Genomic DNA, 15390 nt, shown 5'->3' on the forward strand with positions numbered 1-15390 from the left:
CACTGTACAAAACGCTAATTAGACCGGTTGTACTCTACGGGCACGAAACGTGGACACTGCTAGAAGAGGACCTACGAGCACTCAAAGTTTTCGAACGGCGGGTACTAAGAACCATCTTTGGCGGAGTGCAAGAGAACGGTGTATGGAGGCGAAGAATGAACCACGAGCTCGCGCGTCTCTACGGCGAACCAAGTATTCAGAAAGTGCTTAAAGCTGGATGGATACGTTGGGCAGGACATGTTGCTAGAATGCCGGACAACTATTCTGCAAAAATGGTTTTCGCATCAAATCCGGTAGGAACAAGCCGAATAGGGGCGCACCGAGCGAGGTGGCAAGACCAGGTGGAGCGAGATCTGGCGAGCACTGGGCGCCCGCGGAACAGGAGATCAGTTGCCATGGACCGAAACAGATGGAGAAATTGTACTGCGCAGGCCTTGTCGTAAGATGTTAGGCCAATTAAGTAAGTAAGTGACGCGACTGATCAGAATTACTGGTTCGAATGATATGGTTCGTGTGCGTTCCGGGGACACTCTCGAGTCTCTTCGAGATGCGGTGAAGGTTGAGACAAGATGACGGCTTATCCTGCATGCTGTTCAATATCGCTCTCGAGGGGGAGATCCGTGGGCCTCCTACAGACGGTAACCGTTAACGGTGATGAAATAGAAGTGACAGAAGATTTCGTTTGATCGCTGGTAACGAAGCTATCATACGATGCTGACAATGTATAAAAAGCTTATTAGACCGGTAGTTTTTTTATGGATTTGCAGCTCTGACGTTGCTCTGGAGAACATACGCGATCTTTCCATATCGAAGACATCCAGAAGATGTTTGCAAGATTCGCTCTTAGGAATCTTAGATGGAACGGAGAACAAAACAACTATCGCCTTACCACGATATCTGTTCTTTGGTGGATAAACATTTTCTCAGAACAAACAGCCAACCTCTGACCAGTCGATTAATATTTATTGATAGTGTAGTCACGCTCCGACGACGTAGGACCTTCGACCCACCGTTTGGGTATAGAAATTATTCACAGCACTAACCAACTTCCCGATTCCTGAACACCTTCAACGCATTGCAGCAAATTATAATTATTTGCATGAGCTTGGATGTAATCAGACATAGACTCAGTTTTTACTTTAGACTCTAAAGTTTAAAGGGCAATTACGCTAATGCTAATACTATATATCTTAAGACAACTGTAACTTTTTGTAACATCTTATGCTTGTACAAGGTGCTGCGAACGATATTTGGTGGAGTACAAACTGTAAGCGGAGAGTGGCGGAGGCGTATGAATCATGAGCTACAGGCATTGTTTGGAGAGATTCTCATAGTACAACTGGCGAAAGTCGGTAAGCTACGGTGCGGTGGGCCGAACACGGTGTAAGGATGTCGGACATCAAGGCCATAGCGCCTAGTTGGTTTCAAACCACGATGGTGGTTTGTTCGAATCTCGGCTAGGCGGTGTTGTTGTATAGAGCCAGTAGGATTGTCGCACTAGCCCCGTAACTATCCTGTACTCTAATAGCCAGCTGTGAAGCCTGTCGATAAAGAAGGGCATAGTCTTAGAAAGGACGTTTAAGCCCAAGGCTTTGCTTTTTGGCCGGCACTTTCCAGGCATCATTAAAGTCAGATTTTATCGAAGCACTAACGGTGACTGGGACCAATACCTTGTGGTGGTAAAGATGCGCCGCAAACACTCCATTGTGAGCAATATTCGGTGCGAACGCCAGCTTCTGTTAAGTCTCACATGGTTGCAGCAGTCTGACGTCTTCTTACGCATTATGCGCATTCGTTCGAAGCTGCGTTGCCGGACGAAGCCTTTCTGTAGAATCATTGGAACACCGTAAAAACACCCACTAACAGCGTAGTAGAAAACTTTTTCAGTCAGATGGAACGGAATCAGCGAAACGCCTGATATCACGATGAAATATATAAGGGTTATTGACAAGAAAAACGCCGAGTCTCACCAATCGACTTTATCAGCCTGATTAAATTGAAACGAAAAACGAAAAGTGAAGAATGACGCAGAGCTATGAACCACGAGCTACAGGAATTTCTTGGAGAGATATACGATGACCGGCCCTGTCGCAAGGATGTCGGAAATTTGTTCTTTTCAAAAACACCATCGGCATCAAAAATAGAAAACCCAACGTTGACTAGAGTGTTGAGACGCTCAAGGAATAGACGATGAGTAGCCAGTATGAGAAGCGTTGATGTGTACGTTGATATGCGAAAGTCGAGTTTAGCAAAACCAACTGCAGCAGAAACAAATCATGTTTTCCAATTACCGGAATGGTATGGTTGTTTTGTTGGGACTGCGTTGTTCGCAATCCCGTACGACATATCGGTTAAAACTGAATACGTTTGATTCAAAAGTTGATGACGTAGTTTAAGCAATGCCTCTTTAAAGTTTTAGGAGAGCTCTTTATAGACTGTTTTTTTTTTTTCAATTTGTTCCGAATAATTCTCCCATTTATACCTCTCGATGTTTTGTTTTTCGACTCTAAAAATAAATTATGTTGTGTGACCTGAAAAGGTCCGCTTTGGATAAACGACCACTCAGAAATGCAGATTAAAGCATTCCGTTTCAGAGACTTGACAAACGGTACAATCCTATTGACTCTATCAACCAAGATTCGAATCTACGACGAATGGCTTGTTAGACTAGCCACGTATACCTCGAGGCCAACTGGAAGGTTGCTAGAAGAGATCATTGCATTGCAAAATGCATTGATCTGATATATTTGTGTCATTTAATGAAATATATAATTGCCGTTGATGTAATATAACTAACATAAAAAGAATCAAATAAATTATAAAAATAATTAAATAGTGTCACACGGCAGCATTTTTTAAGTGAAGTTTAACAATAATCTAATTTCTATGTAATCATGATTTTGAGCTGTTTAGCTCTGTTGCAACTGTTGCAAGTACCCCCGTTCAACGGTATATTTTTGCTGTTGAGAAAAAGCGCTACAGTCCCTTGCTACTAAACTCAAGCAATAAGGTTATATTCGTTAATATTCTAGTCTCGTTAGTAAATACGAACTATTTAGTATATCATAATAAACAGTAATACATATTAGTTTTAAACATTTCACCTGGAAGAAGTAACCAAAACATGTACTTATTTGGCAACGTCTTTTGGAGTTACAAACTTTTTTTGTTAGACTTGTGATAAAATATTATCGTTAATTATTTAAACTATGATTGAGTTTTTAATTATTTCCAAAAAATATCGCCAACGTTCAGTACAGTTTCCATAATAAAACCACCTTAACAAACGGTTATAACAACAACACTAGAAATCTTAGTGAAACACAAAATAAAACAATAAACAGATGCATGATATTTACCAGTAAAAAATTGAAATACTTGTGCTATACCGGATGAGGCTGAGGTACGAGTAAAGAAAAACGAAATGGTGATTATATTATGGTAGTTTTTTTTTCATTTTACTGACTGGTTTCGAAAAAATATAAGCGAGGTGAAAAAATTATCGATCGCTTTTCCTGCTAGTCACAGTGATACTATATAGAATTGATGCAGTTGCTTTCAAGTACGTTACAGACAACAAACAGAAAACAAGTGAATGGAAAGAATGATACTAGTAACTCGTTGACAACTAAGTGAACACATATGTTGAATGAATAATTCTTAGTGACTTTCATTTGATAGACACTTGAGATTGAATAACGGACAAGAAAAATGCAGAAATCGACCTCACCTTGACTAACCGTTGTACACAACGCATTAAACTAATAAAAAAGGATGTCTTCTACACAAATGGTTGAATGAAACGCTCTCTAGGTATATCTATTTGCGAATGTGTCAAACGAAATATGCATCCATTGCTTCACTTCGTTAATTCAAGCTTGAGGCGAAGCTGCATTGACAAAGAGTGTTAATTTCTAACCGGGAAAGCAAAGCTCGCGAGTGAAACAAAATCAAACAGAAAGCGCGTGATAGGTAGAGGAAACAAAAATCGTTACAGTGAGCGGTTGAAAGGAAATAGCAAAGATCGATAGACGTAAAAAAGGCTCTTCGGCGAAAGTGGTTCGTACCAATTGGAACGCCCCCTTTGAAACTTACCGGATGAGGCCGGCCTCCGGAAGAAGCCGGAAAAGGAGTTGCCTATACTTTTCCGCTTGGTATCGTTTCGCTTGAACGGATCGTACGACGAGCTTGGCGTCAGCTGCATCGGTGTCGTCTGCGACAGGCTGGAGGTCATCGAGTAGCTTCCCGAGCCACCCGTCAACGAGCTGCCCGCTCCATTGTAAACGAGCTTGCTGCTACCACCGGTACTGGATTCGATAGCATTCTTTCGCATGTTGATGAGTCGAAATTCTCGATCCACTAGGAAGGATCGCGCAACGTCTACGATTTCCAACGATTCCTCGCACTCCGGCAGTTCGGCGTCGATTTGCTGTTTGAGGATTTTTAGGACCTGCAAAATGAATAATAACAAACCATTCTTATGAGGTTTTCCGTAATTGAAAATTGAACATCATACTTGATGGAAAGATGGCGTATCGGAAGTGGTTGGGATGTCCGGTCGTAGAAGAATTGAGTGCAGAAGAGGAAGAGGAAACCAAGCCAAATGACTGATGAGTCCGGTTAGGTGCAGGTTCACGTACAGACAATTACTTGTGAAAGTCTGTAGTTTACCCCATATGGCTGTTAGAAAAGGACCTAAAATTTAAAAAATGATGAAATACATTGTTAAACATTACACCAATTAGAGTAAGTACCCAAACTGACGGTCCCCTGGGCAAACAAATCCTCGGACAGATCGAGATCGACAACGGTTTCCTCGCGCACGCTGGATATTTTCCACAACTCCTGCCGCCGGCCATCGTCGCTTCCCGTGCCCCCTAAATTGGTGATGTTTAAACTTTCGTATCCACTGCTGTCGCCTAGCGACTGCAAACTGTCCAACTGTTTGGTCGTCATCGCCGACAGATGTGCGGAGCCTCCGCCCGGTGTGCCGAACATCGTTGCTGGCGATTGGCACTGGCTAGAGCGATCGTTGTCACTGTTTGCCGCCGCCTCCAGACCGCTGCCGTCCGAACCGTGACCGGTAACGAATTCCGCCAAAAAATTCTTGATCATTTGTACTTTATAGCTCCGCACATCGTCCGTCGTTCCGTTGGTGCTGGCTGGATTAAGACTATTACTAGCGCTACTTATGATTTGGCTATTGCTGCTGTTGTTATTCATCGTTTGTTTGTTCAATTTTTGGTAACGATACAAATTATTCCACTGATCACAGGCATGTTTGCATTGCACAATCCGGTTCCGTGCCTCCAACAGGTAAGCTTGATAGCTGGCGAGTAAAGTTTCACCCGTATTCAGCCCATAGTGATTCCAATTGGCCCCGATCGTTTTGCTTATGTTGCGTCCATTGTTCCCACCGCCGGACGATATCGTGTTGTTATTGTTGATGTTCAACACGTTGTTCACCTTCTTCATGATCTCGGGTGATATGTTCAAAAAATACTCCACCGAATTACCGTACGGATCCACCCGATTTACCTTATAGCGGTGAGAAATCGGCACATGCTGACAGTGGAGTAGAGGCTTGAGAACCAGTTCAAGCATTATGTCCTCACAGTTTAGACTGAGCAGAGTATCAAACAGCGACAAGGCTACCATGCAAAGCTGAAACGAAAACGGGATTAATAACAAATCGAAACGTTCCAAGCCCTCCTTATCCTACCCTCGAATCGCTGCTGTTCAGCCGCTCCACCAGTACGTCCAATATCCGTTGGCCGTCGAATTTCTCCGATTCCAGCAAAAAGCGAACGATGATCTGCGTCAGGCCCGGTTCCGTAACCGAGCGGACTATCAAATCCAGATACGCCATGGCGGAAACCTGCGACTCGACGTTCGTCTGCAATTGACCTCTACCTTTAAATGTCTGTGCGCAATGGTCATTGCAATTTGTTTGATCAAGGAGTGTGTATTGTTAAGAGGATTTTTTTAAAGTAAAAGGAACAAGGAGCATAGGATCCAAGCGGAGGGAAAAGAAAAATTATATAAAATGTAAAATATTAGTTATTGTGGTTCTAAATTATGTCGGCAACGGATCTCCTGGTTTTCACCCAGCGGAAACACTACTTTTGGCGAGCGGTAAGGGACGAACAAACAGCAAGATGAGATAGGTACGCTATATTTATGTTACCAACCATCCGTCACCGGGTCACTGAAAGTGCGAATGTGGGATAAACAGTTTGCGGAAGGGTGTGCCACGATTGACCACATGTTGGCTGCGATAGAATTGAAAGAAGCCACCATCACCTTAGAGATGCTAAATTGGATCTGTTGGAAAGTGCAACTCAATTTCTGTCCGTAACTAGCTAGTTTTTCTACTTAGTTTTTACTTTTAGTAATAAATATTGGAGAGATACCTAAAAAGTCGGTGTATCTGTTCTCCAGGAAGAGCGGCTTCGAACCTGCACGCTCGTAATGAAAATCCCAAATTATCCACTCGTGATTCGTGATTTGGCTAAATTGCTCAATTGTTCCAAATCCATGGTGTGTGATATTCTAAACCATTTGGGGAACACCTAATAATTGACAGGAAACCCAGAAGTGTTGTTAGAAAAGCCAAGGCATTTGATCGTAAAACTCTTTCGAAAGGGATTCTGGCCTAAAGAGCGATCTGCGGTTCCAGATACAAAGTTTCCGTTCGTCGTCCTTGTTAGCTTGAATGTTCATAGTAAAAGGAATCATGACTTCCATGACTTCCGAGACTAAAATTGGCCGATAAAATTTTTAAGGCATATTTTGATTTTATAACATACTAAAAACATTATTTTACAAGCTGTATAGATGTGTTTGACGAATTTGCTTATTAATAGTTTTTTCACATGATCAAAAACTGTAAACCACCAAAACACCCCTGGGACAGAGAGGGTTAGTTCAGCTGGTCGCTTCGGATCAGACGCTGTCGTGATCCGTTCTTAACCTGAAGTACAGGCTGTATGGTCTAGTGTGCCACACGCGAAGCAAAATCTGGAGGCAAAGAAACACTCAACACTTTGAGGATTTACTGATGAAATATGATTTCATCGTTATGAATGATGAAGCGCACCAACTAGGCCGTTTTCGGACAAATTCATTAACTCGTTCGGTCAACAGAGTGCCCAGGAAAAAAATGTAAACAAACTGGGAGCAATATAATTCAAAACGTCACCGTCGCCGTTGTCGTCAATTTTGAGCCGGGGTTGTTCGTGCTGTTTCAAACAGTCGTTTTCATTCAACTCGATTTTGGGCCACTAGTCGTCAATTTCTCAGGCATTACAGAACTGGTCGAGCCTATTGCACGTTGGGTCTCCTTTGAGCCTTTTCCATTCATGCATTTGGTCTTCAACGCGCATTTATTTTTAGTCCAATCGTCACAAAATTCCTGTCTATGATATCGAAAACATCTGCGAAGCGTAGATGTTTGCTACCCTTAGTGAAAATTGTGTCTCCCAGCTCTTCGGATCACCCTTTCGAGAGCGATGTTGAACAGCATGCAGGATAAGCCGTCACCTTCTATAAACCCTCGCCGCACTTCGAAAGGACTCGAAAATGTCTCCGAAATTCGCATGAAACACATCACCCGAATCAACGTAACTCTGATCAGCCGCGTCAGTTTATCCGGAAAACCATGTTCGTGCAATATCCGCCATAGCTGGTTTTGATTGACTGTATCGTATGCTGCTTTAAAATGAGTAAAAATGTGATATGTGGGTACGTTTACTTCCGACATTTCAGACGTTAAAAATTTGATCCGTAGCGGTGCCCGATAATGCACCACATATTCTGCAGAATTCAGGAAAGTACCTTGTAGACGACGTTTCCAGCGCTACACTACCATAGTTGCAGCAGTCGAGCAGATCACTCGTTTTGTAGATGAGACAAACATCTCCTTCCATCCATTCCTCCGGTAGCTTTTCCTCCTTCTTGGGAATAACCCAGAGTAGAGCCGTTGCTCGAGTCATTAGCTCAAAATAGTTGTTCTTTTTCTTAACGATATCTGTCCTGCTTCAGGCACTTTTTATTTATCAGGATTGTGGTCAACTGATTCCTTGCTCGTCGGTAATTGGCCAACTTCTCCCTAGGTGGCAATACGCAGATATCTTTCCCAAGCCATTTTTTCTCCTCACATTGGCATTCCACATCAAACCAATCATCTCGTATACTCCGGGGCTCGTCACCTAGTACCGCGGTGTCGGTACTCTCCGATCACAGAGCGTATTCTACCCCAACCGTCTTCAAGGGGATGAAGCACCTAATTCCGCGGAAGAACGTAGTTTTTCAGCTAACATTCGCGCGTAATTCTTGACTTTACTTTACTTAGTTGGCTTGCCGTCTTAAGACATAGCCTGATGGACAAAGTTTCTCAAATTTACTCGGTTATGGGCTACCGCTCTCCAACTCGTTGGACACCGTACACTTACCGCCAAATCTCGCTCAACCTGGTCTAACCATCTTGCTCGCTGTGCCCCGGCTCGTTTTGTTCCTACCGGATTTAAAACAAACACCATCTTTGCAGGGTAGATGTCCGGCCTTCTTGTAACATGTCCAGTTTTAGCTACCATATGTGTTTTGAGTCTTTCAATAATCGCCCAGAACCACATACTCTTGTAAAATGCAACAAACATACGCTAAATATGAAAAACTTATTTTTAAAAGAATTCCCGAAGAAAGTGCTCTATAGCTCTGCACTCGATAGAGATAGAAATGTCACTTCTTTAGCAAATTTGTTTACCTTTATATTTTCAATAACTTTGCCGAAGAAACCATGTGTTTATCTACGAACACAAAAAAATGGACGAGTATCGAGCCTTTAGTGAACGCAAAACACATAAAACGTATGCTTGCCGTACTCTCATTTGGGTGGTTATGGGCAAACGGGACCCATACAAGTTTATGGTACTCGACCTAAGCTTTAAGATGTAGTGCTGATTTCATAAATCCGCTTGCCCCATTTTACTCCATGGGCTCGTGAAGCTATGTAAATTTAAAGCTTGAATATGCGATAACTTGGCAAGTATAGATCCAAGAGATTTGCGGTCTTCTGCAAAAACGTGTATTTTGAGTGCTTCGATAATTGCCTAGAACATTGTATTCTTGTAAAATGCAACTAAGAAAAGCTAAGTATGAAAAACCAATTTTTAAAGAAGTTTTAAAGAATATGCGCTATAGTTCAGCACTTGATAAAGATAGAAATTTTATTTCTTCAGCAAAGTTGCTTGTTTTTACAATATTTACAACTTTTCCAAAGAAACTATGTCTATATTTCCTAACAGAAAAAAGTTATTTTTTTTATCATAGTAAGCGATGACTAATTTTTGACAGTTTTAGATTAAGGATATTCATACGAACAAAAGTGCTGAAGACCATAAATGATAAAATGCAAACAAAAGACACTAGGAAAAAAGTTCCACTTTTCGCTCTTTTGACGTGCCCACGCATCACATCTTTATTGATTTCAAAGCAGCATACGATACACTCGTTCGAGACAAGCTATGGCAGATAATGCACGAATACGGTTTTCCGGACAAACTGACGCGACTGATCAGAGCTACATTGGATCGAGTGATGTGTTTCGTGCGCATCTCTGGGACACTCTCGAGTCTAGGCTTTGCAGATGACTTCGATATCATTGCCAGGAACTTTGCGACGGCGGAGGCAATCTACGCCAGTCTGAAAGCGGAGTCTAGGAGAATTGGGCTAAAAATAAATGCGTCGAAGACCAAATACATGAAAGGAAGAGGCTCAAAGGAAACAAATGTGCGCCTCCCACGGACGGTAACCGTTGACGGCGACGAACTAGAAGTGGTAGAAGAGTTCGTGTATTTGGGATCGCTGGTGACCGCGGACAACAACACTAGTAAGGAGATCCAGCGGCGCATCCAAGCGGGAAATCGGGCGTACTTTTCCCTTCGTAAAACGCTACGATCAGGAAGCATACGCCGCCGCACGAAGCTAACAATGTACAAAACCATTATTAGACCGGTAATTCTTTATGGACTTGAAGCCGTGACGCTGCTTACGGAGGACGGACGATATTTGGCGGAGTACAAACTGAAAGCGGAGAGTGGCGGAGGCGTATGAATCACGAGCTACAGGCACTGCTTGGGGACACTCCCATCGTACATCTAGCGAAAGTTAGCAGGCTACGGTGGGCCGGACACGTCGTAAGGATGCCGGACGACTGTGCGACGAAAATAGTCCTCTTCAACAACCCCACCGGCACCAGGAACAGGGGGCCCAACGTGCACGATGGCTCGACCAGGTCGAAAGCGATTTGCGACTCCTGAGACGACTAGGAAATTGGCGACGAGTGGCCCAAAACCGAGTTGAATGGAGACGAGTGCTTGAAACAGCACGAGCCACCCCGGCTCTACGCTGCTGAAGAAGAAGAAGAAGCAGTGCACGTTTATAATGCTGTAATTGAAGAAACGGCCCTTTATCCTTAGTAACCACATTCTCTCTTTGATCGCCTTCCAATCTATCACGCGACCACGCATTCTGCCAAATATTACAAAACTCGTTCCCAGTTCGGCTGGGAACGTGCTAGTGCCACGGCTCTGGTAAAACTGGGCCTTTCCACCACGGATCTTTTAAATCGTCTCTCATTTGCCAACAGGTTTCGTGCAGAGCTACAATGCCGAGTTCGCGGGGTCCAAGCTGCTCGAGCAGGCGATCGCCACCTGCGAAATTTAGCGACCTACAATTCTAAATATCAAATTTACAAAGGACGACGAATGTTCTTGTTTCGTCGCCTTGATCGATGCCGAATATTTCGATCCGTGTTTGCTTGAGCGTTTGTAGAAATTGTTGTTCAGGTATGTTCCGTTACTAGGGCCACGCTTCGAGCCTGGCTTCTTAATTCAGTCGGCTGCACCGGATCAGAATTGTCACGAACCGCTCCTAACGTGGAGTTCAGGCGCTCACCAGATAAAGGAATGTAGAACCGTCAAAAGCCGCCCCTGATATGGGAACAGATGCTCATGGCTGGCAAGGCTACTTCTCGTGCTGACACTCAGTATTCCCCATAGTTTCTAAGGTTAGTAGTATTCCGGTTAGTACCACGGCCTTGAGAACAATTCAAAACAACTTTCAAATCTGATCCAACAAGCTTATTACGAGAACTCATCTACAAAGGAATGCTCTTCGAATAGAGACGAAATTTGGTGGAACAAAACTCGGTAGAAAACCAGGGACAAACGAACACAACAGTCGATGGAGCATAGAAATATTTTCGCTGCTTTTAATAGGGAAATACGCCTAAGATCAAAAAGGATTAATCGCATGGATTAACCATGCGAGAGCATTAAAAATACTACAGCAGTTGCCATATTTGCAGAAAATCCTCGCTAAAGATGTCTCGAATAAGTGGGTTAGGTACTTTGATTCTTTAACTAGGTCTACTAATAAAACATTGGAGTAATTGATGAGCATACACTTTCCGTGTTTAATCAATAACTCATGTAAAGGTCGAAGTACGTCAGAATCAAGAACTGTAATTCTTGAGACCAGGACAGATATTCACGAAATATTGAATGAAATGACTGGATCAGATATAAACAGGAATGATGCATACAGTTTAATAAAAAAAAATCGAAAAGCAAAATTGAATGGTCATCTTTGGATCTTTCAAATTACCATGTAGGGATGAACAGAAGCGTAAGGCGCTTTTAACACATATTCAAACAAAGCTTTTTTAATCAACTCTGATAGACATAGTCATGATAGACTACACCATATACCAGTAATATGACGAGAAGTGCGACTCACGTCCATCCTTAAGGATAATAAAAAAGACAAAACTTTACCCAAGCTTATCGTCTGTGATTTGCAAGACTGAAAAAATAGAACGGAAACTGAAAAACAACCGAGTAACAAACATAATCGTTAAATCAATGCCAGTAACGTCTATCGCTATTACCATTTTGAGATACGATCTGGAGCTTTGCATGAACAGGGTTGCAGGCGCCACTAGCTTATCGATTACTGTTTCGCTATCCGTCAGCTAAAAGCGCCAGTAATTTACCACTAATCCCGTTGTATTATGCGTACTATCAGAATGTCAGAGGTTTGCGGACTTGTTCTGCAGTGCTTAGTGTCATCAAGTTGTGACAAGTATACTTGCTTTCACGTCATTTAGGGCTGATATCGGCAGCAATAACATCCTGAGTAGTTAGTGCGCTTTATTCCATCCGGATCGTATCGTAACGACGGAACAGTATATGGAACACCGCCAGGGGGTTCACGGACCAAAAAAGGTTGAAAACCACTACTCTACGTAACGAAAACGTGATAAAAGCTTCATGGTTCTGACAGTTAAATTGAAATTATAATACACTGTTTGGTCAACAGGAACATTTTGATTATCTCATCTGTATCTCTATGATAATAGAAATCAAATCGAGTTTTAGAACATAGTGCCAGTATCTATTCTTGACCTAATGAAAAATCGAATCCGACAACAATGTAAATTGGAAGCCTAATCGGAGAAGGGCGTAAATTCGGGTCCTTCATGGTCTTTTGGTTAAAACTTTAATCTTTCCCCGCCCGAGTAAGCAAGCAAAATCTGTTGAATACACCCATGAATGCTAATTAAGCAACCGACCACAACAACAACAATCAGCGAATTGATGATCATAATTAAAACCTACAACCACACATACTGAGTTTACGTGAACTGAAGCTACAGAACTGGATGGTTAGGAATGAGAGCTACGAAAATAGAAAATATTACACGAACATAGAAAGCATAGAAAAGGAAACCACGCCGAACGAGCGACCGAACGTTACCTGTAGGATGGCCGGTCCCAGTACCGGTACCAGAAAGCCCTGGTACAGGAAGTCCAACAGCTGCTGCCGGATCATGCTGTGCGCTACCTGCACGACCGCGTTGCAGAATTCCAACGAATTCATAAACAGCGTCAGTTCGTGCATTTCCGTTACGTCGTCGGTGGTTATTCGGTACCAGTCGATGGTTTTGACATCGATCTGATTCGGCAACCGTGAGTACAGTCCACCCAGACCGGTAACCAGAACCGGACAGATGGACGAGTAGGTGGCAATGTACGTGCCGACGTTGGAGTTTTTCTGCGACAGGGCCATACACAGTAGAAGTGCATCACGAGCTTGGTGCCCCAGTGAACCCTCTCGGTGTACGTACGGTATGAGCAGGGAGAAGATTATGAAGCTGTGAAATAAACTAGGTTTAAACAGAGGCTCTCTAAGATCAGCTAAATGAATGTCAATGCTTACTTGGTGTGACCGCCTGTACCGTTCTGTTGAGCATTGGAGAAGAAAAACAAATCCAGCAGATGCACGTTCTGCATCAGAACAACGCACAGTTGGTTGAGCAAAATCACCAGTCGTTTTTCCACATCCGGTGGATAGATTTCATCCTGACTTGATGCGAGCAGTTTAAGCAGCGGCCTAAGGAATGGCTCGTGGACCAGTAACTGATGGCGGCTGTGACTGACCAGCTGTTCGTAGAGCTTCAGTTGTTCTAAGCGAACGGCGTTGGCATATCTGAAAAGAATCAACAGTAAACAGTTAATAACGTATGTTTTTGAATAGGATAGAACTCGTCAAACCTTCCGGTTTTGATGCCCCACTCGTACAGTTTGTCGAGCAGGTTTTCACTCAGCAGGTGTTCCAGACACGGAGCAGGAGGGACCGGTGCCCCCGGTAGACTGACCTTGTTGCAGTGATGCAGTTCAACCAGAAGCAAGGTTACCATATGGTCCAGATGAGTGACCACTGCGAGTACGTCATCATGTGCCTGACCACGATTATTCTGTAGGAGGAGAAAACATGATTGAGTAAATTAACAAGCAAACGAACAAGTCTAATGATTTTAAATTAGCGAGAGAAATTCCGCATTATTTAGCTATACAAAGCTAGTAGCATAACGTACGAACGAGACTGCCACGGCAAAACCTTGCATGTCGTTTATAGACCTGAACGGATCGGCATCGCAGAGTGTGCCTTCAGTTTGGTTTGGTTTGGTTAGATCATTCGGCAGTGCACTGGCACTGGGCCACCGTGCAAAGCAGTAACACGTTTTATGTACATTTCTTTATTTTCACTCGCCCACCGTGCATACATCATAGCCGGTGGCTACGGTTGATGAACACAAAGCCGGAGCACCCGCTAAGCTAATGCGCTTGTGGGCTGCTTCCGACAGTAGTGGGCCGCAGCCGCCCACTTGCACAAAATGAAGCTGTTTGACGTTTGCAAAACGGTTTGCTGGCGCCCGGGTATATTTTTCATGCAGAGCGACACGAAATGTCCATTAAAATGCGTTTGCTATTCATTTGTGGATCGGCCTGAATTTCGCCAGCTGACACGAACGACGGTTAGAAAACCGCTCTTCACTTTTTTTCAGCGGTTTTGAAGTTCGCAGATAAAATTTGAATTCAAAGCGATCATTGGGTTCTTTTCGAAACTGTTCGTTAATTATGTGTTGGCGCACGAGGGCGATAGCGAAACTGTTCTGTTTTGAATTTTGAAACCCCAGAAAATTGTTTTTTACCTCTATAAGCTGGGCAAATTGCTTGAAACCCCACGAGAGTCACTTCTCTGGATCCAAATAGACTTTTTTCGGTTCGACTAAAAATCTACACGATTATTCTCTGAAGCCAAATTTGTTTTTTTTTCAAATTCTGTGGAATATTTTCGATTACCTACAACTTATTTTTAACACTGCAATTACGACGAAGTGTATTTTTTTAACTGAATGACGGATAAAGGACCGACTTTCCAAGATATATGTAACATTCTTTTAAGGAAACAATTTACCAATTCCGTACTTAAGCGTTACCGGTTTACCCACCCTCGGAGTTTGCAAAGAATGTGGCAAAATCGGAAAGCACACTCTGCCGAATTTTTATAAAATACCACAGTTTCTGGAAGCAACTCCGCCAAATCGAGTAATGCCGCTTTAAGCCAGGGATCCAGTCCGATCACTATGGCTGAATTTTGACTCATTTGACAGTACCGTCTTAAGCGTGTAGGGCGCTATGTCCCTGCATATTAGCGTTGGTAAGAGGAAACGCTTATCAACTTAGGGACTATGTTCGCTCGTTTCATTAATCCTGATTTTTATTTTCAAGTATAATAAATTCAAGTTTGTCACAAGGTTTTTGAGCCACCGCAAATCTCGCATGTGCATGGTATTTTTAAATACAAATTAACAAATTATGACTGTTTATGAGTACCATTACCATATATAAAATTTATAAAGAAAGATATATTTTATATCTTAGTTTTCGTAATTATCAGCTTTGCAAGAAATTTTTCGAATATCCAGGTTAATCTCATATTCCATGGTGAGTGTCGTTTCGTATGACAATTTAGCATCGTTTA

The 15390-nt window shown here is 42.8% G+C and overlaps 1 protein-coding gene across 5 annotated transcripts in view; it reads right to left on the reverse strand.

The window, feature by feature from the left end:
* The window catches only part of LOC128738847 (FHIP family protein AAEL005291), a 41807-nt gene that overhangs the window by 8487 nt on the left and 17930 nt on the right, over positions 1–15390 (reverse strand). For 4 of the 5 annotated variants that reach the window (XM_053834282.1, XM_053834284.1, XM_053834283.1 and 1 more), the window contains exons 3-9: positions 13617–13819; positions 13282–13551; positions 12820–13216; positions 5723–5923; positions 4755–5664; positions 4517–4695; positions 4096–4450 (exon numbers count right to left, since the gene is read on the reverse strand). In XM_053834282.1, coding sequence (XP_053690257.1) covers positions 4096–4450; positions 4517–4695; positions 4755–5664; positions 5723–5923; positions 12820–13216; positions 13282–13551; positions 13617–13819 — 2515 coding nt within the window. The remainder of the gene's footprint in view (positions 1–4095; positions 4451–4516; positions 4696–4754; positions 5665–5722; positions 5924–12819; positions 13217–13281; positions 13552–13616; positions 13820–15390) is intronic. The other variant, XM_053834285.1, reaches the window with a different exon arrangement.

This window comes from Sabethes cyaneus, chromosome 2 (assembly GCF_943734655.1).
Source record: "Sabethes cyaneus chromosome 2, idSabCyanKW18_F2, whole genome shotgun sequence".
Taxonomy (NCBI): Eukaryota; Metazoa; Arthropoda; class Insecta; order Diptera; family Culicidae; genus Sabethes; species Sabethes cyaneus.